This window comes from Saimiri boliviensis, chromosome 14 (genome assembly GCF_048565385.1).
Source record: "Saimiri boliviensis isolate mSaiBol1 chromosome 14, mSaiBol1.pri, whole genome shotgun sequence".
NCBI lineage: Eukaryota > Metazoa > Chordata > Mammalia > Primates > Cebidae > Saimiri > Saimiri boliviensis.
In genome coordinates, this window is record NC_133462.1 from 88,682,273 (window position 1) to 88,709,133 (window position 26,861).

Sequence of the window (26,861 nt, forward strand, 5' to 3'; positions counted from 1 at the left end):
CCACTGGTCTGGGAGCCCTCTTAGCTGGCGAGCAGAGCCTTGAGACGGCAGAATAGCCCATTCATCTGAAATAGCGAGCCAGGCCAGGAGATTCCTAGGCAAAAAATCCGCCAGGAGCCGGCGCCGCAGTTCGAGCCGACTCCGTGAGTCGCAGCACGGGAGATCCCGGCGCCTTTTCAACAAGCGACCGGAACGCGGGGTCGTTCAACTTAAAAGAAAAGACTCTGAGTCAGGGAGCCAGGTGATCAGGCTCGGTTGGTCCCACCCCTCCACCCCCAACAACAACGAAAACAAAAACAGTAATTGGAAACCCTCTGGGTTGAGCCCTTCAAACCAAGCACAGCTGAACCGGGACGGTCCGGCTCCGTGGGGGAGGGGCTTCCGCCATTACTGAGACTCTCCACCGCTACGGAGGCAGGCTGCCGTTGCCGAGGCAACCCGCCGTTGCCGAGGCAACCTGCCACAACAGAGAGAGTCCGCCATAACAGAGGCGGGGCCACCATTGCCCAGACAGTTCTAACTACGCCCATATAAAAAGGACTACAGGGAAGAGCTCAGGGCAGCTGGGCGGAGCCCACAGCAGCTCAGCAAAGCCCCTGCGGGCAGGCAGAGGCTAGGCGTGCTGCTAGCTGGGCGGGTCCGACCTGAAAAAAAAAAAAAATCAAAAAAGGCAGTAGTGCAACGGAAACTCATAAAGCTCCAACTCCCTGGGACAGAGACAGACAACAGGTGGATAAACCCACAAAAATGGGTAGAAACCAGCGTAAAAAGGATGAAAACTCCCGAAACCAGAACACCTCTCCTCCTAAAAGTGATCACAACTCCTCACCAGCAAGGGAACCAGACCGGATGGAGAAGGAGGGTGATGAAATGACAGAATCAGACTTCAGAAGATGGGTAGTAAGAAACTACAATGAGCTAAAAGAACATGTTCTAACCCACCGCAAAGAAAATAGGAACCTTGAAAAAAGATTGGACGAACTGCTGACGAGAATGGACAGCATAGAGAGGAGAATAAGTGAATTGATGGAGCTGAAAAACGCAACACGAGAACTTCGTGAAGCATGCACAAGCTTCAACAGCCGAATTGACCAAGCAGAAGAAAGGATATCAGAGGTCGAAGACCAACTCAATGAAATAAAAAGAGAAGGCAAGAACAGAGAAAAAAGCGCAAAAAGGAATGAACAAAATCTTCAAGAAATGTGGGACTATGTGAAAAGACCTAATCTACGTCTGATAGGTGTACCTGAATGTGATGAAGAGAATGAATCCAAGCTGGAAAATACTCTTCAGGATATTATCCAGGAAAACTTCCCCAACCTAGCAAGGCAGACCAATATTCAAATCCAGGAAATACAGAGAACACCACAGAGATATTCCTCAAGAAGAGCAACCCCAAGGCACATAATCGTCAGATTCACCAGGGTTGAAATGAAAGAGAAAATGCTAAGGGCAGCCAGAGAGAAAGGGCGGGTTACCCACAAAGGGAAGCCCATTAGACTCACAGCAGATCTCTCAGCAGAAACCCTACAAGCCAGAAGAGACTGGGGGCCAATATTCAACATCCTTAAAGAAAAGAACTTTCAACCCAGAATCTCCTATCCAGCCAAACTCAGCTTCATAAGTGAAGGAAAAATAAAATCCTTTGTGAACAAGCAAGCACTCAGAGATTTCGTCACAACCAAACCTGCTCTACAAGAACTCCTGAAAGAGGCTCTACACATATAAAGGAACAACCAGTACCAGCCACTCCAAAAACACACCAAATGGTAAAAAAGCAGCAACACAATCAAGAATCTGCATCAACTAACCAACAAAACAGCCAGGTAGCATCAAAATGACAGCATCAAATTCACACATAACAATACTATCCCTAAATGTCAATGGACTAAATGCCCCAATCAAAAGACACAGACTGGCAAATTGGATAAAAAGCCAAAACCCATCAGTGTGCTGTATCCAGGAAACCCATCTTACATGCAAGGATACACAAAGGCTCAAAATAAAGGGATGGAGGAAGATCTACCAAGCAAATGGAGAGCAAAAAAAGGCAGGAGTTGCAATTCTCATCTCTGATAAAATAGACTTTAAAGCAACAAAGATCAAAAGAGACAAAGAAGGACATTACATAATGGTAAAAGGATCACTGCAACAAGAAGAGCTAACGATCCTAAATATATATGCACCCAATACAGGAGCACCCAGATACATAAGGCAAGTTCTTAATGACTTACAAAGAGACTTAGACTCCCACACAATAATAGTGGGAGACTTTAACACCCCATTGTCAATATTAGACAGATCAACCAGACAGAAAATCAACAAGGATATCCAGGACCTGAACACAGACCTGGAACGAGCAAACCTAATAGACATTTACAGAACTCTCCACCCCAAATCCACAGAATATACATTCTTCTCAGCACCACATCACACCTACTCTAAAATTGACCATATAATTGGCAATAAATCACTCCTCAGCAAATGCGAAAGAACAGAAATCATAACAAACAGTCTCTCAGACCACAGTGCAATCGAGTTAGAACTCAGAATGCAGAAACTAACTCAGAACCGCACAGCTTCATGGAAACTGAACAACTTGCTCTTGAATGTCGACTGGATAAACAATGAAATGAAGGCAGAAATAAAGATGTTCTTCGAAACCAATGAGAACGAAGACACAACATACCAGAATCTCTGGGACACATTTAAAGCAGTCTCTAGAGGAAAATATATAGCAATGAGTGCCCACATGAGAAGAAAGGAGAGATCTAAAATTGACACCCTATCATCAAAATTGAAAGAGCTAGAGGAGCAAGATCAAAAAAACTCAAAACCTAGCAGAAGACAGGAAATAACTAAGATCAGAGCAGAACTGAAGGAAATAGAGACACAAAAAACTCTTCAAAAAATCAATAAATCCAGGAGCTGGTTTTTTGAAAAGATCAACAAAATAGACAGACCACTAGCCAGATTAATAAAAAAGAAAAGAGAGAATAACCAAATTGATGCAATAAAAAACGATAAAGGGGATATCACCACAGATTCCACAGAAATCCAAACCATCATCAGAGATTATTACAAACAACTCTATGCACATAAACTAGTAAACCTGGAAGAAATGGATAAATTCCTGGACACCTGCAACCTCCCAAGCCTAAACCTGGAAGAAGCCGAAACCCTGAATAGACCAATAACATGGTCTGAAGTCGAGGCAGCAATAAAGAGCCTACCACCCAAAAAAAGCCCAGGTCCAGATGGGTTCACAGCTGAATTCTACCAGACATACAAGGAGGAGCTGATACCATTCCTTCTGAAACTATTCCAGACAATCCAAAAAGAGGGAATCCTTCCCAAATCATTTTACGAGACAAACATCATCCTGATACCAAAACCCGGCAGAGACTCAACAAGAAAAGAAAATTTCAGGCCAATATCCATGATGAACATAGATGCAAAAATCTTCAATAAAATACTGGCAAACCGATTGCAACAGCATATCAAAAAGCTCATCCACCATGATCAAGTAGGATTCATCCCGGGGATGCAAGGCTGGTTCAACATACGCAAGTCCATAAACGTAATTCACCACATAAACAGAACCAAAGACAAAAACCACATGATTATCTCGATTGATGCAGAGAAGGCTTTTGACAAAATTCAACAACCCTTTATGCTAAAAACCCTCAATAAACTAGGTATTGACGGAACGTATCTCAAAACAATAAAAGCTATTTACGACAAACCAACAGCCAATATCATACTGAATAGGCAAAAACTGGAAGCATTCCCTTTGAAATCTGGCACTAGACAAGGATGCCCTCTCTCACCACTCCTATTCAATATAGTACTGGAAGTTCTAGCCAGAGCAATCAGGCAAGAAAAAGAAATAAAGGGTATCCAAATTGGAAAGGAGGAAATCAAATTGTCTCTATTTGCAGATGACATGATTGTATATCTGGAAGACCCCATCATCTCAGCCCAAAATCTCCTGAAACTGATAAACAACTTCAGCAAAGTCTCAGGATACAAAATCAACGTGCAAAAATCACAAGCATTCCTATACACCAGTAATAGACTTCAAGAGAGCCAAATCAAGAACGAACTGCCATTCACAATTGCTACAAAGAGAATAAAGTACCTAGGAATACAACTAACAAGGAACGTAAAGGACCTCTTCAAGGAGAACTACAAGCCATTGCTCAACGAAATAAGAGAGGATACAAACAGATGGAGAAACATTCCATGTTCATGGTTAGGAAGAATCAACATCGTGAAAATGGCCATACTGCCCAAAGTAATTTACAGATTCAATGCTATTCCCATCAAGCTACCAATGACCTTCTTCACAGAACTGGAAAAAAACACCTTAAACTTCATATGGAACCAAAAGAGAGCCCGCATAGCCAAGTCAATTCTAAGCAAAAAGAACAAAGCGGGAGGCATCACACTACCGGACTTCAAACTATACTACAAGGCTACAGTAATCAAAACAGCATGGTACTGGTACCAAAACAGAGATATAGACCAATGGAACAGAACAGAGGCCTCACAGGAAATACAACATACCCACAACCATCTGATCTTCGACAAACCTGACAAAAACAAGCAATGGGGAAAGGACTCCCTGTTTAATAAATGGTGTTGGGAAAACTGGCTAGCCATGTGCAGAAAGCAGAAACAGGACCCCTTCCTGACACCTTACACCAAAATTAACTCCAGATGGATTAAAGACTTAAACATCAGACCTAATACCATAAAAACCTTAGAAGAAAATCTAGGCAAAACCATTCAGGACATAGGTGTAGGCAAGGACTTCATGACCAAAACGCCAAAAGCAATGGCAACAAAAGCCAAAATAGACAAATGGGACCTAATCAAACTCCACAGCTTCTGCACGGCAAAAGAAACAGTCAGTAGAGTGAATCGGCAACCAACAGAATGGGAAAAAATTTTTGCAGTCTACCCATCTGACAAGGGGCTGATATCCAGAATTTACAAAGAACTAAAGCAGATCTACAAGAAAAAAACAAACAAGCCCATTCAAAAATGGGCAAAGGATATGAACAGATACTTTACAAAAGAAGACATACAGGAGGCCAACAAACATATGAAAAAATGCTCATCATCACTGGTCATCAGAGAAATGCAAATCAAAACCACATTGAGATACCATCTCACACCAGTTAGAATGGCGATCATTAAAAAATCGGGAAACAACAGATGCTGGAGAGGATGTGGAGAAATAGGAACACTTTTACACTGTTGGTGGGAATGTAAATTAATTCAACCATTGTGGAAGACAGTGTGGCGATTCCTCAAGGACCTAAAAATAGAAATCCCATTTGACCCAGCAATCCCATTACTGGGTATATATCCAAAGGATTATAAATCATTCTACTACAAGGACACGTGCACACGAATGTTCATTGCAGCACTGTTTACAATAGCAAAGACCTGGAACCAACCCAAATGCCCAACGATGATAGACTGGATAGGGAAAATGTGGTACATATACACCATGGAATATTATGCAGCCATCAAAAACGATGAGTTCACGTCCTTTATAGGGACATGGATGAACCTGGAAACCATCATTCTCAGCAAACTGACACAAGAGCAGAAAATCAAACACCGTATATTCTCACTCATAGGCGGGTGTTGAACAATGAGAACACATGGACACAGGGAGGGGAGCACTACACACTGAGGTCTGTTGGGGGGAAATGGGGGAGGGGCGGGGGGTGGGGAGGTGGGAAGAGATAGCACGGGGAGAAATGACAGATACAGGTGAGGGGACGGAAGGCAGCAAAGCACACTGCCATGTGTGTACCTATGCAACAATCTTGCATGTTCATCACATGTACCCCAAAACCTAAAATGCAATAAAAAAGAAAAAAAAAAAAAAAAAAAGAAAGACAACCGATGTCATCTGATGTTAGGAGAGCCACCTACTTCAGACCACTGAAAGTTTCAAAGAAAGGAAGTCATAAATGAAGTAAATATTCAGTGTCATATAGCACAATATCTACCCTTCCCTTACAAGGCCATGGTCTATGTTCTTCTTTTGAAACTTCTGTTGTATTCTTATTTTTAAAAAAGGCATTTGTTGAGCTCTACTTTGTTTTAAGCACCATATACAACTGCTGAGCTAAGTATAGCACATTCTTTTATTGCTTTTCTTGGACTTGATGCTATTTGTTCAGAGTCCTTTACTTCCTATCACTGTGCTGTCTAATCCAATGGCCACTAGCCACCAAGACTGTTTAAAGTTAAATTTGAGGTCAGAGGAAAAAAGCACCTAATCTATTTAGGGTGGTTGACTAGACATCCTGGTATAATTCACGATGTCCACGAAGCAACCAGGATGCTGATTATTCATTGACACTAAATTACAAACACAGTCTTAGCAAATTTATTGACAGAGAGAGAAAGAGAGCCAATAGAAAGACAAATAAAGACCTGAATTCAAGCTGTGTGACTTCAGACAAATCCTGTTACTTCTCTGATCCTAAATTTCATAATCTGCAAAATGAAAAAGTAGATAAACTCTGAGCTTCCTTTTGCCTCTGAAATTCCTGGATTCTAAGGCTTTATATAGTTTGCATAACATCCAAGTAACTGTGCAGGCTTCAAAGACATATAAGACAAGACTCCAAAAACGTTCCCATTAATGAGTAGAGGAAGCTAGCTAGATAGGGCTAGACAATGTAAGACAGGACATGGTAAGTATCATAAAAATAATATTACCAATGTGTCCTACAATCCACCTCTTTATCCTACCAGAAAAATATGCCTGGAGGTAGTGAAAATGTTCACCTTTCTTTATCAAAAAATATGGTAACATATGGTACCTCACCTGGCACATACTGGATGCTTAATAATTTTCATTAAGTAGTAGTAATAAGATAATAATGATAATATAATATTAATTTTAGTAGCAGGTATTACTAATATATCTGAGGTTCTATGCAAGACACTTTCCCCAGGCTATCTCATTTCATCATCAAACAGCCTTATGAAGAAAACACTAAAACAGTTTTTATTTTTCATCACTTTGTAGGTTAAAAAAAAAAAACAAACCTGCAGTGAAAGGAGTTAGGTCACTAACCCACAGCCACACAACTAAACCGTGGCAGAACTGAGATTTAAAACCAAGACTTCCCAATTCCAAGGCACATGCTTCCTCCATTTCCACCCCTTGTCATCTTCAGGAAACTTTTACTTGTTAATCACCAGAAAGCACCAAAGAAAGGAAGGCTCTCAAACTTTTTAAGAACCCAGCTAACTTCACAAAACTGCCATTTCCTGTATATTTTACCAGAAGACAAAATAACAATTTATCTTTATAGATAGGCCACTCAGCCCAAATATTTTCTAGTCTAGATCAGGTGCAATTTCAATGGAGTTCACGATTGTCTGGCAGGGTTCCAATGTCCCAAGACTTTTGTTAATTAGACACAAGACAAAGGGCATTAAAAGGAAGGCAAGTTAAATCTGCATTGCTGTGGGCAAATTGCAGAAAGAAGTGGGCCTTTGTTTCCTAAGGAACTGGGCACCCACTCTATCATTTACAATGATTTTATAATTAGGTTGATATTTTGTAGGCTAGAAGCCTGCACAACCCTGACGTTCATATGCCTCCTTATCACTGTCATGAAGTGGAAAGCAGGCGCCAATTATTTGTGTTGCTTGTTTTCCACAATCCTGTTTTCAAGGATACTTAACATTTAAGTCACTAAACTGTCCAAATTCAAAATATTTCCACTTTCTCTGCAGTGATCACATTCTGTCACCCACACTTCCTAAAAATATCCTGCTTTCCATCACTCACTAGAACCACAGAGGCTATTAGAAGGTAATGAAATCCCTCGAGGGCTTCTCTTATGCACATCTGCACTTTCCTCTGATCAATTAGATTCAGGGAGATTGGAAGTGGGAAATAAAAGAAATAAAATTCAGGCCACAAATCCTTATTGTAATCCCACAAATATCACTGACCAACAACAACTGGTGAGGAAAGAGCTCAACCCTGAAAGACTCTCCTGCTCTGAACTCAATGACTACCCAAAATTCATCATTAAATTATTACTCAGAAAATCCTTCTATCTACTTCTCATCAAGAAGTATCATCACGGGAATATCAATGACGGTCCTATCTTCTCTCAGGGCGCATGTCACTATGAGTATCACTGAGGAAAACACAGGTCTGAATATGTTTAGAGTAGACAACATCCCTTGGCTCAGAAAGTTTCTTTCAAATAATCTGATTTACAAAAGACCCTCCATTTAAAAATTTTTCAGAAATGGCAAGACTTCTGTCAGTGCCTGCCTCCCATATGAGCCCTTAATTTGGAAATCTGAGGGCTTACAAGGACAGTTCCTTTCATAATTATCTTTTATACACATTCCTTCTTTTTCTAGTGGGTCTTGTCGTCACTTGTACATATTCCTCACTCCGCTAACAGGTAGTAAACCCAGGCAGATTAAGAAAACTAAGGTTCGAAAATACTAAAGATCAACTAGGCATGGTGGTACACGCCTACAATGCCAGCTACTCAGAAGGCTGAAGCGGGAGGATCACCTGACCCCAAGAGTTTAAGACCAGCCTGGGCAACATAATGAGACTCCATCTTGAAAAAAAAGGAAAGTCAAATATTATTTTTCACAATGGGGATTTAAGCAAGAAATATCAACACCCTCAAGGTTGACCAGATGGGCAATCCTGTACTGACAAATCCACTGAGTTAATATAGAAAATGTCAGCTAGCTCACCACTAAGAGACTAGTAATGTCTGTGGCCCTGTCTCTTCCAAAGAAGAAATCAAGCCACTCCTCTTTCTGGTAAGTATGTCTCCTCTCACAGAGCAGACCGACTTTAGAAGTAGCTTTCAAAGACAATGTTTAGGTCAAGTCAATCAGCACAAATACTCTTCCTGGTTGGGTGACAGGTCTCATTGTGACTTCATATAAGAAAAGCCAGTAGTCTCGTCTTGCTCTTCAAGAATGGAACAGTCACAGCTGGGCGCTGTGGCTCTTACCAGTAATCTCAGCAGTTTGGGAGGCTGAGGCAGGAGGATCGCTTGAGCCCAGGAGTTCAAGACCAGCCTGGGCAACATAGTGAGACCCCATCTCTACAAAAACAAAAAACAAAAAACAAAATTAGGCAGGCATTGTGGCGCCCACCTGTAATCTCAGGTACCTGGGAGGCTGAGGTGGGAGGATAGCTTGAGCCCAGGAGTTCAAGGTTACGGTGAGTTATGATGGCACCACTGTACTACAGCCTGGTCAACAGAGCAAGACCCTGACTTAAAAAAAAAAAAAAAAAAAACCAGAATGGAGCAATCTTAACCCTAAAATAATAACCTGTTGCCAATACCACCACATGATACCATATTTGAAAGATTTATCCAGGTCCTGAGCTTCACAGGTAACAAGGCTGGCATCTATTCTCTTCTCCCAAAGACATTGCTTTCTCCTTTACAATAAATAAACAGTGCAAATTATGTCTTCAACCTTAAGTCTGAAAAGAAAAACTAAAAGCAAACAAATGCAAAGCAAGCAACTATATAAGGAAGAAGAGACAGGAGAGTAGAATGGAGAAGAGAACAGGAGTAGGAGAAAAATGAGGGGAAGGAGGAGGGAGGAACAGTGAACTTGATAAGTTTGCTATTTCCAAAGCCATGTTTACTGCAGTAAGATAATGAATGAGGAAAAACATTTTCATTTTCTTTTCTGACAGCTTGAGCATAAATGATTGCTGCAATAATATCAGAAAGTATTGGACACTTTGAGGAGTCTTGCTAGCGAGAAGCCAGCATTCCAGACAATTTGAAGCACTGGCCCCAAGGTGCCCCAGAGAGTTTGTTTTTCAAATGCAGGAATGTCAGCTGCTGGACTAAAAGTGATGTATACTGTCTAGTGGACAGCATGCTGGCCAGACACCAAATATGGAATGTCTCTCCCTGTACTCAGTTGTTCTTTACGGCCACTGCGGTTCCCACAATGGAGAGTTTTGTCCAAAGCCGTCCAAAACAGGGGGTATCAACACCAAATAACATTGAGTTCTGACTTGTCACCTCTACAGATTCTTCAAAAAGCTGATCTGAATCCAACACTTGTTGGAGCTAGTCAGGTCTCTTCTTAAGGAAGTTGATCACTTCTAGCTCTAATCCAGTTAAGGTCCTGCCTGAAGGAGGCCTAAAAAGTGCCAGGAATAAAAGCAGTCAAGTCTCATAATTTTATGTGCTTTTAAATAAGATGTCCTCAAGTACATAAAACAACATAACCATTGTAGTTTAATTACCTGCTTATGAAAAAGACAGCATTCTCAATAGAAGAACTGATAAGGCAAATACTTCGCCGGTACGTATTTTTAAAATGTGTCTCTGGCATCAGATGAACTCTACTGAGACTCCCTGTATTATGCCAAAAAGCTACTGGCCAACATCTGAGACTGACTTGCAAGCAGCAACCCTAATCTGGATCATGAAGCAGCGTTACTGTCACCTGTACCCTTCAATACGGTGACATCCACTCTACCTTAACAATCAGAGTTTTATCTACTGTACATTTTTTTCCATAAGATCCCTATGGACTTCTCCATGGAAAAAAAGGTCCCCAGAATTTTTCTGAAATTTGGAAAAACTCCTGTAATTTGTACAAGGATAATGAGAGAGACATCAAACACACACAAGAAATTCACACATCCCAGCTTTTCTCTGTGTTCCACTTTGGAAACCAATAGCCTATGAAGATAAAGTGGAAACAGCACATGCGTATCTTGCGTGTGTGCACATCATCAGAGTCATAAGCAATAAATAAACAGGAGGTGTCACGGGGAGGGAAACACCATGAATGCTGCAAGTTCAGAACACACTGTCAAGAGGTACGCTCCAACAGTGAAGTAGAAGGGGAAAACGAGCATGAGTCGCTAGAAGAGCAATTTCCCTATCCTTTCTCTCCACTGTTACTAAGCAATGTCCTATTGGAACTGAAGTCCTTTTCTAAGTCTTTGATGGACTTCCTGATTAACAAGCATTACAATCTAGTATTTATTCTTTTGGGAAGGTGGAGCAGTTGAAATATCCTAACACACATATTCAACCAAAACCCCTCTCCAATTATTTTGCTGTTCTTCACATTAAAAGTTGGCTCTACTGAGAATATATTGAATGGAAAGCCCATTTTAGATACAAAAAAATAGAAGCATAAAGGACACATGAAATTTGTGATGTCACAATCTATGTCTACACACAGACATAGACCGTTTGACCTGATAACTAGCAAATGACAAACAAGGACTCTGTGTCTCTTCATGCATTCTCTGATATTTATACATTGTTATTTCTATCACAAAGAAAAACAAAAAAAAATATGCTCAGAGAATACAAGAATAGACAGACAATCCACAGGTAAGCATTAAGAGTAAAATTCACTGAAAGGGGTTATTTTTTCCAATAATGATTTATCAGGAAAATCTTTCTTTGAAAAGTAAATTATATGTGATCACTAACCCTAAGCAAACAGCTAGGAAAGGAAGGGAAAAATGAGTAGCACAAGCTGTTCCAAGCTGACCTGACAAAATAATAATGCTTTAAAAATGAGGTAGTGCATTCTCTTCCTGAAATCATTACAGTCTGATAACTTAAAAGTAGAATTAATGGCGATTTGATGCTATACAACACTGTATAAACTCAAAATTGGCAACAGAGGCTCAGGTACACTAAACAGTCAAATACTATTTCTAAAATCTCTTATTTTATTCGTTCTCAAAATAACTGACCGAATGACAAACTAGTTGCTGCATATTTAGTTCATTTCTAATGAAGACAACTACTAGGTGTCCGATCCACTCAGTCCTTAATCTTTTAAAGGGAAACAGAGAGGGAATACAATTGTTTAACCTAACACAAATAGCTTACCACTATAATTTTCCAACCAAAAGACTAACTCTTCACATTGTATACACCCATAAAATAGAATTCAAAATTCTCACAGCTTGCATATTACAATATTCAGTCTTACCAAACAATACAAAATATTATGACTTCTTTAAAACCACCCAACTGCCCCCAAAGTATTTCTTTTCAAAACCAACTCTAAATAGAACAGACAAGTATTCAGTCATTTCAATCAACTTAAAAATACAATGCTAATAATTTAAATGCAATTGGATTATTTTCCTGATTTATACAGTTGGAATGCTTTAAGACTAATACAGACAACTGAGTCCTGAGTTACCTTTCCTATCATACTGTTTTATCTCAGGCACGTATAAATGCATTCATAGGTACACAACGTAGTACTGTTCACCAAGGCTAGAGAATAAAACAGTTAGCATTGTGCCGGGACACCCATGCATCTTCCCATTCAAGCCACAACAATATTCCTATGGATGGCTACATGGATGAAAAGTTTTGATTTAGTGCAGGTTAAAGTAGCACATAGTCTTTAATCTTTATTCATAAACAGCTCTGATCCTCTTGCTGAAAAATAAATAAATGCAAGCATCCTGAACTCTTCAATGGGTTCTAATTAAAACCTGTAACAATTTGGGGGTGTTTCAAAGCACGACTTCCTTTTTACCACTGTTAGTGGTGACTGAAGAAACCTTGCCCAATAAGCACTCCAGATAATACACTTCAAAAAATCATCTATACAATGCAATAAAAATGATTGGTGCAGAAAAATGCTGCATCCCTAATTTTAGTAAGATTGTTGATGATAACCTAAGCAACCACTCGAAAGCACATGAAATATTCAAATGCATATTTATTATGGTTGCTCAGTGTCTAAAAGTTTGTTGTCAATAGCACTGCTATAGAATCTACAAAGCTGTCAAATCTATCTGTGGCCAAAAAAAAAAAAAAAAAAAGCAACTCTGGAAGATAAATATTATTTAATGATTTAATAGACATATGGCACTAGAATATAAATACCTGTAAATATCCCAAATCATAAAAATAACAGAAAGTAAAAAAAATTTCGGCTAAGACAAAAAAGACTAGAATTGTTTAGTCAAGAGCAAAATTATTAAACCACATACATTTACACAGACACATTCTCTCTTGCCACAGAACTGCAAAGTGGTCTATTTTTATTTCTGAAATGTGATTTGCTTATGTAATTATTATAACCTAAATGTTTAGAGGGGAGTATAAGAAAAAGCTTCCAAAATTATTATGGATGCTATTAAATCATGTGTGTAACAACCAAAATATCTGGAATGCCCAAACTTCCTGTTATTGCTCATGACAGAATAATCTACGCAAAACCAGCAGGGAACATGTGAGGCCTCGTTTACTTCACTGTGTTTCTCCACATAGGCATCACTTGAGAATATCAAATCACTTTCACGTATATAGTACGTAATCATTGATGATCTGGGGAATCCACAAGGCCACAAAGTTGACACATACTCTGATCTAGAGGGAAAAATTCGAGAAAGCCAGAAGTTTCCTGTTTTCCAAGACACTGAAGACACGAAGACACGCTTACCTTTCTGTACACCAGCATGTTGGGTGATTCATCAGCCACCCCGTTGCTGGTCTGCCCATAATTATTCCCCTGCGCCATGTCACCCAAAACTTGGTCCACTCTCAGCTACAAGAATTATCAGTCTGCCCTGCAAAGGGTTAGAGAGACTTCTGTGAGATCCCAGTGGTAGCGCTTAAGGGACTCCCCTGATTCATCATCATCATTCACGGCACCCACCCCACACGGAGCGTTCTTACAAACTGAGGCTGGCTGGAGAAAGTGACACAGGACATGGATTTTTTAAAAAATGAGTTTACACGTACAATACCCTCAAGGAATTGTAAGAAATTACAGTCTTCCGGGTAGAAATAACCAATTGGTTATCACTGTAGCTGACTTCATTTTCTGGATACTCATTTTCAGAAGTGTTGGATGCTCACCTTAAACACTCATGGTTAGCATTTCCCTAGTACAGAGAGTTCTTTTCTCTCCCAATACTTGCATCTGCACTTGGTGATGTTTTCCCAAAAGGGCAGAAAGACAACACCGGGGAATGGGGGTGGGGGGCAGGGTGGCACACTTTCTCCTAGGTATCTGCCTAGCGTCCCCACATGCAGCAAGCACATCGGAGAGGCCCGTTGCCGGAGTCCTCCTCCAGCGCATGGGTTTCCTCTCTATTCCTCCGGGTCTCCCACACAGACCCAGAGTATATGCTTCGCCTCCTTCCACCTGACTGCGCTGCCAGCCACCACCGGCTGCTCTCCTTTCTCCCCACTTCGCTTCGGAAGTCAGGAGGTAATCCTGCCTGATTTTGACAAGAAGACACCGGAATTCGTCCCGGCCACGAGAACGAGCGGGAGGTCAAGACTGCAGGCAATTACCTGGGGCACCGTGGGTAAAAGCCTAAGTGCAGAAGCCTCCAGAGCCACCAGCCGAAGCACAGAGAAGGCAGACAAGCCCCAGCTCCGCCGGCTCGCTCTCCCGGCGGCGGCAAATGGCAGGCGCGCCTGTGCCCCGAGCCGCGGCGGCCGCCGGAGCCCGGCGGCAGTTTCAGCACCGCGGACCGCGGGGTGCGCGCGGCGCCCGTGAGCCCTGCCCCGGCGCGGGGGTCCCGGGGGCGGCCGCCCTGCACCCGCGGACGCTCCCGCTACGCAGAGCGAGGGCTGGGTGCGGGCCGGGGGCCGGGAGGGCTCTGGGGGGCGCTGCCTCCTCCCCGCCCGCCTCCCCTATTTACCTCCTCCGCCAAGGTCACGGCCCCGCGGCGGCTCCCCTCCCGGGCGGGCTGGGTGCGGGCGGTGTCAGCTGGCGGCGAGCGGAGCAGCGAGGCAGGGCAGCTTCATCACACTCGCGGCGGATGCGGATTCCGCGCCGCCCCGGCTCCCGCCGCTCGGGCGACCGCCACCCTCCCCGCGCCTGGCCTCGCCGCCGCCCGTGCACACGCGGCTCCAGCAGCCGCCACTCGCGCCCGCTCCCCTGGGCCGCCTCTCCGGCTCGCTCCCTCCTCCGCTGCTTCTCTCGGGGACTGGGACCCGCCGAGCGCGCGCGGGAGTCGAGACGCCCGGCCCGTGCGCGCGACTGGGAGGAGGGAGGAGGGAGGAGGGCCGGTCACGTGGGAGGGGGCGTCCGGAGGTGCCGGCTCGGATGTGTTTGGCTCGGCCGCCGCCACGCTCCCCGGGCCTCCCCGGCCTCGCGCCCCGCGGGAGGCTGCAGTCCTGCCCCCGGCGTGGCCCGCGCTGCCACACACCCCGCCCGCCCGCGCGTGTGTACGTGCGCCGGAGGCCTGGAGAGCCCGGAGTTTAACGCCCAGTGTAAGCCGGAAAGGGAGGAAGGCTTCGCGATGGAAGGGTGGGTGGTGGGCGGGTGGGTAATCGAGTGGACGGATGGATGAGTGGATGCGTGGATGGAGCCCCGTGAAACCCGAGGTTTCATCACGTGCCTAACGACTCCGCTGAAAGTCCTAGAGAAGCAGATAATATTATTATTATTATTATTATTATGCTCAAATAACAGAGTGGAGAGATACTGAGACATCCCAGTAGTGAAGGAAATGGCCAGGACCAAATGAATCATTCATCCCCGCTTGCCTGCGGCTTTCACAGCTTCTTCCTAAGTTGGAGAAATGGGAACTAATTTGAAAGCTGCCAACTGGGGGTGAAAATCTTGCCACTTGTGAAACTGAAGGAACATCCCCAAGGCCTGGCTTCTCCCTTTAACACAAGATGCTCAGAGGAACTTTCCTCTTCCTCACTGCCCTTGTCCACTAGCAGTTTTCAAAGAGGGTCTGAGGGGCTGATCCTCCTTCATATTGCTGCCACAAATTATTCTGCAAGGATTAAAACGACAGGAAGGAAACAAATCACTTTTGAGTTGGTGGTACTAAAGCAACCTGTGTTTCTGGCTTTCAGGGGAAGGGCTGGGCAGCTGTAAATCTAGTTTTCCTTCCTCTGCTGGACTAGGTGTGGAGGAGAGGGAGGGACAGAGGGAGAGGATAATCAAGGTCAGCCCTTCCTGACCCCCTGGTCTAGGCAGAATCAGCACTGCTACTGAAACAGGGGGCCGTGTGGACCAGTGTATTTCCCCAGCCCCATGCAGGTCTTGTCAGGTTTCTCTCAAGGAGCAAATATTTCTCTAATCTCCTTTTCCAAGTACTGCAGGAGAAATATTGTCCCAAACTGCACACACTCTGGTCTGACCTGTCTCCCACTGCATGCAAGGGTGTGTAAACTCCCCACATCTTTCCACTGTATCCTCTGGAACTTAGAATCTTCAGCAAAATCTGTTTTCAGCGTCTCTAAATATTTAACATTCTTGTTCTCCCCGAAATCTACTTCTCCTCCTTTCAGCCCCCTCTCTTCCTTTTTGCTCAGTCTACTCTTGAGACATTGATGTGACTTGAGTGACTTGGATTAATAAATTTGCAAATACTACTGGGCATGCTCACTCAGTTTGACCATTTTCCTCTAAAGAGAGAACCACCTGAAGGAATCAGGCTTTCTCCTTTGCATCTCTGGGTAAAGGTTCCACCCTCATAGAAATCTGTACCCAAGCACAGCACTGATGGATCATTCTCAACAGCAAACTAACAGAATAGAGCCAATTACACACACACACACACACACACACACACACACACACACACTACTTATACACACACACATATATAAAATATCTCTTGACATACTTTCCACTTATTGCCACCTTACTTTCCTGCTTCCCTTTATGCCAAAATCTTTCCATTCCATCTTGAACCTGTTCCATTTTGTTAAATAACCCCCATGGTGCTAAGCTGATGGTCAATTCTCAGCTGTCATAAAAATTGACGTTTCAGCATAAATAACCCTGGACATCACTCTCTATTATTTCTCTTTCTGTATTGCTGGCTGCTTTTACTCACCCTTATTGCTTGTTCTTATCTTTTTGACCCCCAAATTCTGAAATGTCTCGGATCTCTCATTGAGCCTCTTCTCTCAATTTACATGCACTTTACCTAAAGTGACCTAATTCAGGCTCATACATTTCAGTGTTTCATTACTTAACACTAATAACTTCCAAATGTGTATTTTTAACCTGTACCTATCCCCTGAAATCCAGTCTGTCAAGTGCTCACTTTACATCTCCACTTGGATATCTAATTTATGTCTGATTCAGCTTTCAGATAACAAAGATATTGCCACTGCCTTATATCCTAGGCATAGTATAGTTTGCTAGGGCATAGTAGATGCACAATAAACCTACATTAATGACATGAATGGATGTATCTAGTAAGAGAAGTCTGATACATTCTTTTGTATTTTTAATTGTTTGTTTGTTTGTTTTTTGAGACAGAGTCTTGCTCTGTGACCCAGGCTGGACACGCAGTGATGCAATCTTGGCTCACTGCAACCTCCACCTCCAGATTTAAGTGATTCTCCTGCCTCAGCCTCCTGAGTAGCTGGGATTACAGGTGTGTGCCACCATGCCTGGCCAATTTTTGTATTTTTAATAGAGGCAGTGTTTCACCATTTTGGCCAGGCTGGTCTTGAACTGCTGACCTCAGGTGATCCACCCACCTTGGCCTCCCAAAGTGCTGGGATTACAGGCATGAGCCACCGTATCCAGCCATGTATTTTGTAATGGATTTTCACATTATCTTATTTAATTCTTACTAATGATCCTATAGAGGTAGTTATAATAGTTATCTCCTTTACATCAACGCAACAATAGGGAAGGAGAGGATCAGAAAGGTTGGGTTAACTTCCCAATATAGCCAACATAGCCAAAAAGTGGCAGTGGTGGTTTGTAATCTATCAACTTCATTAGCTGGAACAAAGTTTCTCAGGATCCTCTTGCCTGTATGCATGTGAGTACTGTCATCCCAGAGAGGAATTTGTGCAAGATTTGGTAAACAGAGTGAAACAGACTCTATTCCGCTCTCAAGGTCTCTGTATTTGCTGTGATAATACATGCAGAGACCTGGAAGGGTTTGGCATATCCTGGCTCTCCCCAGCTTCACACCCAATCTCCCCAATTTCCAGCACAGCTGATCAACAGGAGCCACACACCCATCACCAGGGCCATGGATCCAAAGAGTCAGTAGCCAGGTAGACAAAAGCTTTTCACTGAGTATTCTTTCAGCTTTCTCTCAGTGTGCCCCTCCTGGATGCAGCAGGCCTTCCAGATTCCCCTGAAAGCTCTGACTTGCCCATCCACACAAGGGCCTCAGGGAATCCAATAGTGACTTTTCTCAGATCTGTGAATTCCTTCTTCTGGAAAATAACTTTCTCAACAATTGTGTAAGTTCTTACAATACATCCCTTATTCCATTATGTTCATAATGGTTCCACTTTTCTGAAAGACTGCCTGGCAGAGCTCAAATCCAAGTCTTCTGGGTTCTTTTCACTATTCCAGGAGAAATCCAACTTAGGTAGAGAGTATCTTGAAACAAATAGCCACATGTAAGTGAAAAACTGAATGACAGTGTATGAGCTACTGAAGGAGAGATTGACATTCAAATCGGGCTCTTCAAGGACAAGGAGAATATCTACTATATGAAGGGTGAAGGAGTTTCTATTCCAATGCAAAGGCAGGAAATGCTGAAACCCATTGGGAAAATCACTAGACATAAAAATGCCATGTATTGAATTTCTGCTATCTCTAACCATATTAAAAATAATCTTACCATAGCTGACAAAATTTACCCTATAAGGTATGTAAAGATACCACTGTCCTAGTTAAGAACCCTGGCCATGATCAGATAGATACCTTCTAAGTATCAAAGCCTTGACTCAAATATGCCTGTGTGTGACTGTAAAGCCCTGTGAAAAATTATGCACAAATGCCTCCTAGCAACAGTATGAGTTTAAAAAAAGCTAGCGTTCCCCCATCAAGGTACCTCTTATTCTGTTCTCTCCCTCATCTTCCATCCCTCCACACACCTGCCTCTCACCGTGCTCTCTGGGCAGTGATGACTCAAGATTGTTTGTGGCTAATTACTGTTGCCAAGCAAATATCAAGAAGGAAGATTCAAGAAATAGCGTATTTCACAATTTTCCACTGTTATTTGTTAAGCCTCATTAGACAACTCAGAATTTGTGTTACTGCGTATTGGAAACAAAATTATGTCTATCACCTTAATGTTTTGATGACTGATGTTTTTCAAATATAAACTTAGTGAATTAGACTAGACCACCTTCAAAAAATCCATCATAAAATTTAATGTGTTCTCTTTTGTGCTTGCTTTCTAGATAATGCGGATCTTTATGTTGTAAACAAGAAAAAAAAAAGAAAGTATGGATATTGTAGAGTGATTTCTTTTCGGTTTGGTTTTGTTTCTTTCTTTAAAAACCATGTGCATATGTGATTCCCAATCATTATATCCACAGCATTTTACTATTTTTCTTTTAAGCCTGTATTTTATGAATATTTTTGTCAAACAAATTAAATGGTGATAATACAGAACTTCAAAACAGCAGATAAAAAACCTGTTACCTCATCAAGGTAGCAGCCCAAATAAAGACATTTAAAGTTTTTTTTTAGCTTCAGTTTTTGTTTTTTTTTTACCTTGAGAAAAATAGCAATTTTTAACATTTTTTTTTGAAATTCAGGAAATAGTGTCTATTTTTACAAATCATTATGAGTACAGGAATTCCAAGTCTATTGATACAGACTTGCTTTTTCCTTCCTTTTTTCATTTAACAAAAACTTAGTCATGCATTTATTGTCCATGAAGCCTTCTCAGATTTCTATGAAGATCATAAAGAAATAAAACAGGTGAGTTTTGTCCTCAAGGAGCTCCCAGGCTCATTCAGAAAATAAGAGACCTTCCTTTCTCTCACAGCTCACGTGCAGTTCCATCAGCAAGTCCCACTGGATCTATGTAAAAACTGTATCCAGGTTGGGCATGGCTCACGCCTGTAGTCCCAACACTTTATGAAGCCCGGGCAGGCAGATCACAAGGTCAGGAGATGGAGACTATCTTAGCCAACATGGCAAAACCCTGTCTCTACTAAACTACAAAAAACTAGCCGGGCGTGGTGGCACGCACCTGTAGTCCCAGCTACTCAGGAGGCTGAGGCAAGGGAATCACTTGAACCCAGGAGGCAAAGGTTACAATGAGTCAAGATTGCACTCCAGCCTGGCGACAGAGCGAGACTCCATCTCTAAAACAAAACAAAACAAAACAAAACAAAACAAAACAAATTGTATCCAGCATCTGGTCACTTCTCAATATCTCCTGTTTCCTCCCTGCTTTGAGGCACCATTGAATCTCTCCTGGTTGAAGGCAGTGACCTTCTAAATGGTCTCTGCTTGCATCCCTTCCCATCTATGTCTGTTTTTCAAAATAGTTGCCAGAGTGACCATGGCCCTTCTCTACTTAAAATCCACCAAAACACCCCATGCTGCATAAATGGCAAGAAGCCTTTAAAATGCCAACGAGACCCTTCTTGAACACTCTGCTGCCGTATCTGACCTAGTCTGTGTTCCTTTACAGCCTGTTTGCTCTGTTCCAGCCACACTGCCCTCCTGGATTCTGTAAACATTCCAAGCATGCTGCCACCTCCAGGCATTAGCACTGCTTTGAATGCTCTTGTACCAACGGCATCCTCTCAGTGAGGGCTACTCTATCTACCTTATATAAAACTAGGTACCGTCCCTGTACTCCGCTTTCTCCTTACACTGATTTACTTGCCTTTCGGAGCATTTCTCTCCTTCTAACACACTGTACAATTTACCTACTATGTTTGATGTCTGTCTCCTCCTAGAAAAATTTGAGTTTCATAAGGTCAGACATTTTTCTTCTTCTGTTCACACTGCCATATCCTCAATGTCTGGAACAGAATCTGATATGTAGTAGGCATCCAGTAATTATGTGCTGATTTACTGGGTGAATGAGTCCATTAGCATGATTCTGTTTGAAACACTGGGTATACTAGAAGAACCCAGTCAACAACATGAACCAGAATGAATTAGCATCAAGTTCCCCTGTGGATGGAACTACTCCTCCAAGCTGTTTCCTATGTGTCATAATGGGAAAGACTAATTCCTCTTCCTAACACACACACCCACTTCACAGAGGAATGCTTTGAGACGTAATTAAATGGTAACATGGAGAAAGCATTTTGATTTTTTAAGAGAAGTACTTTATTAATTCGAGGCTTTTATTGTGTGAAAGAATTCTAAGCGACACAGGGGCAAGTACAGACATGAGAACAATGTTAAAGGGATTATGCTGTTCACAATACTACACTGGCATTTTAGGAGATAATTGATTTAAGATTGATATAAGCTGCATGAAAAAGAGCAAAATAGTTTGGGAAATCTTACCCCAAATGACAAGTTTTAAAGAAATATCTTCTTGTTTGTGATCAACTCTCAATTATTTACAGCACAATGCCCTCATTAATGAATTATTCTTCACTTTTACTATCCTTTCATCCATTTTGTGGCTGTTATTTCTGCTAATTAGAAATTCCATACTAATGTTAGAGAGTTGATAAAGAAAAAAAAAAGTAAAAACTAAGATTTGTCTTCATCATGAGTTTATTTCTCGCTCCTTCCAGTTGAAATGTTTAAATTCTGATCTTGAGTTTTTCCAAAATTACCTAATTTTAAAATGTCACGTACTTTTTAATTAATGAGTAAATTAATCAAGCACATATTATGAATGAGAAGTGGTATAATGTTTGTGAAGGAATACCAAAAATGTTGAGACTTCTTCCTGCCCTTTTGACATAATGGAACAACACTAGAGAAGGTGTCAAAATGTATGAGCTGTGGTCTGTCTCCACTGCTTAAAATCAAGGTAGCATTGGGCAAGTAATTTGACCATTTTAAGTCTCAGTTTCCTTAATCATAAAACGAAATGTATATAATCTGTCTTGTCTTGCTCTGCTGTGAAAATCTTTTTATTCCAAGGCAAATGAAGTATTTGGAAAGACGGTCTGGCAGTGGTCATGTTGTCCATATCAACAGATACAGCGGCCTAGAAATTAACCACCATTTCTGTGGAGCAGATATTGGGAGTAGCTGTAGCTACAATGATGGAAAACAGCCCATCCAGCAGGTAGCATGTGGTGTCCAGAGTGCAGAAACAGGCCAGGTGACTGGATCCGAATGACACCGTGAGATGAGGTAGACAGTGTGACCATAGGAGGGCAAGACATAGCAAGAACAGGCCACACCTGGGGCTCTTAACAGGCAGCTTATGGGAGCAGAGCTCCAGCAGCTGGATGACAAGAGTCATTACCCCTGAAGGTGAAAAACCACAGAGGAACTCATCTCCTATTTGGTTTCCAAATTACCAGCCAAGGAGGAGAGCCTAGATTGAAAATGATAGATGGCATAATTAGAATAATAAAATAAGAAAAATGAAGGGGATTACTCTCCAATTACAATGAAGAAATTGGGCTTTCGTGAACTGGATTGACTTTCTCCAGGTTACACACCGAGACACAATCAGAGCCAGGACCTGAACCCTAGTCTTTAGAATGAGATATGGTGTTCTTCACATAATACAAGAAGCAGCAACTCTCCAAGAGGCAACTGAGACCTCAAATAAGGGAAGAAACAGTAGAAGGGTGCTCGAGGCTGGTCATCACCAGAATCAGAGCAGTCCCAGCCATCGGCACTGAGAGAATTTGGAAATGAAATCCTTAGCAACTTTTAAAGCATGGTGGAGAAAAAAGATAGTAAAATAGAGCCAATTTGCCTGAAATGAGGGAGAATATGGATGTACAAACTGGATTGGTGCCTAGAACCCATCCACAGGAAAATTCTGTCATAGAATCCAACAAATGTTTACTGAGCTCCTGCACAATACCAAGCATCATGGTAGTCTTTGATGATGAATGAATGAACCTTTCCCATGGCAGAGGCAGGTAGGAGAGACAGATGTGTAAAGCACTGTAGTGCAGTGTGCTAAGTGAATGTGCATACAAAGTGTTAGGAAAGCATATTTCCCAAGAAAACGGGACATTTTGGCAGGGACTTTAAAAATTCATCGGGGATCTTCCGGATGGACTATGAGGAGGAAGAGTGCAACAGCATTTCAGGTGGGTGGAATAACGTGTCAAATCGCAGAAGCTTAAATAAAGGCAAAGGTTTGATGGACTGCAAAATTTGGGGATGGCTGATATCAAAAAGAGGAAGCAACATATGGGGATTGGAGGATGGAAACAAGGCTGGTCTACAACTTGTCGGCAGATTATGAAGAACCTACAGCCTACAGCCTGTGCTTTAACCAGTCAGTAAGTGGGTGAGTTTTAAACCCTTAAGGAGAAAAGTGGTGAATACTGAGCCACTGAATGTTCGCGGACCACACCTCATGCCAGACTAGCCTCGTTTCCTCTTTAAATATGGTCTCTAGACTGTCAAATGAGGGCTATATTAAGGCAATATATATTATTCAGCAAAGCATTTTGACAGAGACATTTCATTTTAGCTTTGAAAACATAGTGCTAAAACGGGCAGCTTGAGTAACAGTTCATTGGACTCATAACAGGCTGAGTGAGGCTGGCAAAAAGAGCACTGATGAACTCACCGGGGCACACTGGAAAGGAGAGCTCCATGAGGAAGACTCGGAGCACTGCCCTCAGAATGTCTCTGTCCTAGCTGGGCCTGGGCACAGTGAACTCAAGTGAGGGAACGAACAGCCCACTGGACCAGGACTCCAAGCCCACTTCTGTCGTGTTAGAGCTGTGTGATCTTAATCTCACTGTCAGTTTTCTTATTTTAAATATGTGGAAATAATAAAACCTACCTCACAGGACTGTCACGGGATCAAAGGTGATAATACCTCTTGGCCATCTAGCACAGTGTCTGTGGCACATTAAGAGGACATCTACAGAGGTTAGTTCCTTTCTTTCCTCAAGTTCTTGATAAAATAGCTGCAGCCGTACCTGAAGTAACTCTTTTTCTTTGAGACTACTAAAACAAAAATGCCTAGAGAACTTGGTTACCCAGAAATGCCAAATATCAGTACTCTCTGCCAATGGTGCCGAAATCACCATTAAAACGCTTTTCTGAATTTGGGACCACTTCTGAGTGATGCTGAGATGATTCACAGTGACATGTATAACGCTGGCCTCCTTTGGCCTCTTTAGGAGAAAGATATTAAATAAAAATGAGCAAAATTTCATTCATACCATTCTCCAGCAGAAATGCCACATTTAAGCTCGGTAATACATTACTTCTTTCCCTATGGCATATCCCAAGGGGGTCTTTAGCTCCATGTTCTGCAAGACTGTGCCTATCACCAAAAATCATGATGGGACACCATCCAGGACAACACACATTAAAGAGACGAGACAGACTGGACAGATGCAAAACATGAGGGGCTCCCAGGGACAGATTTGAAGAGACAGCAGGAGGCTCTTACAGCAAACTTGCTTAAAAAGCATCATCATCTTACCTTGCTCATGAGTTGAATTTAATTATGTTGTAATGCCACAGCTTTTTTTCATTTCTCTAATGCATTATCAAGGACAGTCAGAGCCATTTAGCAATCTATAGAGCCCTTCAGTGATCCGGAATTGAATAACGCCCGTTGGCATGGAGAGCCAGTTTGTAGTGAATGAAAATGGACCCTTTCAGCACTCCAGGTGAATAGAATAAGAGGTCTTCAAATTTCAAACAAAAACCCTCAGATGTTTATAATCTCATTCCTAGCATCGTTGAGAGAGCAGCAAAATCACCCACTGACCACTGACCCTTGATCAGTATGCAAGACGGCTGCTATAGTTTGGATACTTGTCATTCCCAAGGCTCATGTTGAAATCGCACCCCCGATGTTACAGGTGGGGCCTAATAGGAGGTGTTTGGGTCCTGGGGTCGAATCCCTCAGGAAAGGCCGACGCCCTCCCGGGTTAAGGGGATGACTGAGCTCTCTGTGAGTTTCCCCAGAGAGCTGGTTGTTAAGAGCCTGGACAACCTCCTTCCCTCTTACCCTGTGAAGTCCGCCCGCACCAGCGAAACGCCTCCTGCCCGGAGTGAAAGCAGCCCGAGGCCCTCCCCAGAAGCTGATTCCTACGCCATGCTTCCTGCATAGTCTGCAGAACCATGAACCAAAGAAACTGCCCCTTTTTTTTTTTTTTTTTTTTTTTTTTTAAACCAGAACATTGGCTGCTTGAGTCATGGCTGAAATTCTTACCATGCACTGGCCGCGGCAGCCGCTGCCCTCGTGGGCTGAGGTGGTGTTCCTCCACGGACTCCATGCTGGATCTGCCAGGTACAACCCCGAGGTGCCTCGGGTCACCAGTCCCGGCGGTGCTTCGTCTTCCAGCCTCGGCTCGCCGGTTATGCTTTCCCCTGCGCTCGGCGGGGTGGCCACATTTGCCACGGGTCAACGTCTGAGGGTGGCAGGCCTCAGAGCCACAGCCGGTGGAGAGGCTTTCCACACAACGACGCGCCCTTGACCATCCCGCTTCTGTGCAGACCCGAGAGCCCGCCCAAAAGCGGAGGCACTTCCGCTCTCTCAGGCTCGCAACTTCCGCTGGGGGAAGCACTTCCTGCCGAGCACATCCGGCGTTCTCAAGCCATAAACTTCTTTTCTAAAATAAATGATCCAGTCTCAGGTATTCCTTTATAGCAAGGTAAGGTGGATGAAGGAAGTGGGCCCTTTCTGTCACTGGATGCCCTCACGGTGACACTTGATTTTCTGGCCTTGACACATCCAGGAGTTACTTCTCTAACCAAGACATGGCTGTATATTTAAGCTATTTCTTCCAAGAGACGTGACTGGGCTAAATTTAAGACCTATAAATTAGAGGTAGAAAATGGGAAAATACAAGAGAAGCATAAATAATGGTAAGATCGTACTAGATAAGAGAAAGAGACAACATACACAAAACTAGGGAAAATTCTTTCAAAACAGGGAGGATAAGAATTCTACAAATTATCTGCATGAAGAACAGGGAAATAAAACATCTGAAGAAAAATAATAATGATAGTAAAATACACATGAAGAAGAAATTTATATATCTTGTGAAATGACTTTCTTTCAAGGATGAGTTGTCTAGCTATTTTAAGGAAACTTATTTTGGTACATTTTTCGATCCATGGATATTTTAATAAATACCACTTTGTCTTCTGAGGAAAAGGAAAAAAAGGAGTGAAGTTTTTTTTCTGTGGGCAGCAGCACAGGCCAAATCCTGGGGCCAAGAGAGCCCAGGTGCCGCTTGTGGGAGGCTCAAGTCCTGATGATTCAGGTCCAGCCCGTGGACGGCACGAGGCTGGTAGCGGCACCTGGCACACCTGGCCGGAATTTCCCAACTGCAAGCTTCCTTTGCCCCGCCCCCCTGCCTGGCCTGTTTAAGCTGTGAGCTCAGCAACAATAAACGAGACTTGATCAGACTTCTGTCTTGTCTCCATTCTTCGTGTCTCCTGCCCATCCAACCCCACTCCCTCCCTTCGGGCTCCTGTTGTTGTCCTGCAGGTCGGGACAGTTTGGCGCCCGAACAGGGACCCGAAGTAAGAGGGACACAGTGAGGGACGTCGTCGAAGCCAGCCGGATTGAAGGAAGAAATCCAGAGGCGGAGTCACCACGGGAACCTGCTGCGGCCTTGCTCTCTGGTAAGTGGACGACGATATTATGGGTCAGGAAATTAGTAAGCATGAGTTGTTTGTAGAAGAACTCAGCATAGCATTAAAGGCGCAAGGAGTAAAGGTGAAAGTAAACCGGTTAATTAAATATTTTGATTATATTAAGGATGTTTGTCCCTGGTTCCCTCAAGAAGGAACCATAGATCAAAGATGTTGGAAAAGAGTAGGGGACGCCCTAAAAGATTATTATGATGCTTTTGGGCTTCAAAAGGTCCCTGTAATTGCTTTTTCATACTGGAATCTAATAAATGAGGTCATTACCCGAAAACATGACGATCCAGTCATTGCTAATCTCATAACCCAGG

At 42.8% G+C, this 26,861-nt stretch overlaps 1 protein-coding gene across 5 annotated transcripts in view; it reads right to left on the minus strand.

Annotated features, from left to right (window-relative positions):
- RGS7 (regulator of G protein signaling 7) overlaps positions 1-25,710 on the minus strand; it is a 521,801-nt gene extending 496,091 nt beyond the window's left edge. Inside the window, exons 1-2 of one of the 5 annotated variants that reach the window (XM_074385390.1) lie at positions 25,106-25,710; positions 13,501-13,627 (exon numbers count right to left, since the gene is read on the minus strand). In XM_074385390.1, the coding sequence (XP_074241491.1) occupies positions 13,501-13,578 (78 nt within the window). In that variant the 5' untranslated portion in view covers positions 13,579-13,627; positions 25,106-25,710. Of the gene's footprint in view, positions 1-13,500; positions 13,628-14,360; positions 14,516-14,713; positions 15,171-25,105 lie in introns of those variants that run through there. The other 4 variants (XM_074385392.1, XM_039464304.2, XM_039464305.2 and 1 more) reach the window with 4 other exon arrangements.
- Positions 25,711-26,861: the final 1,151 nt, after the last annotated feature.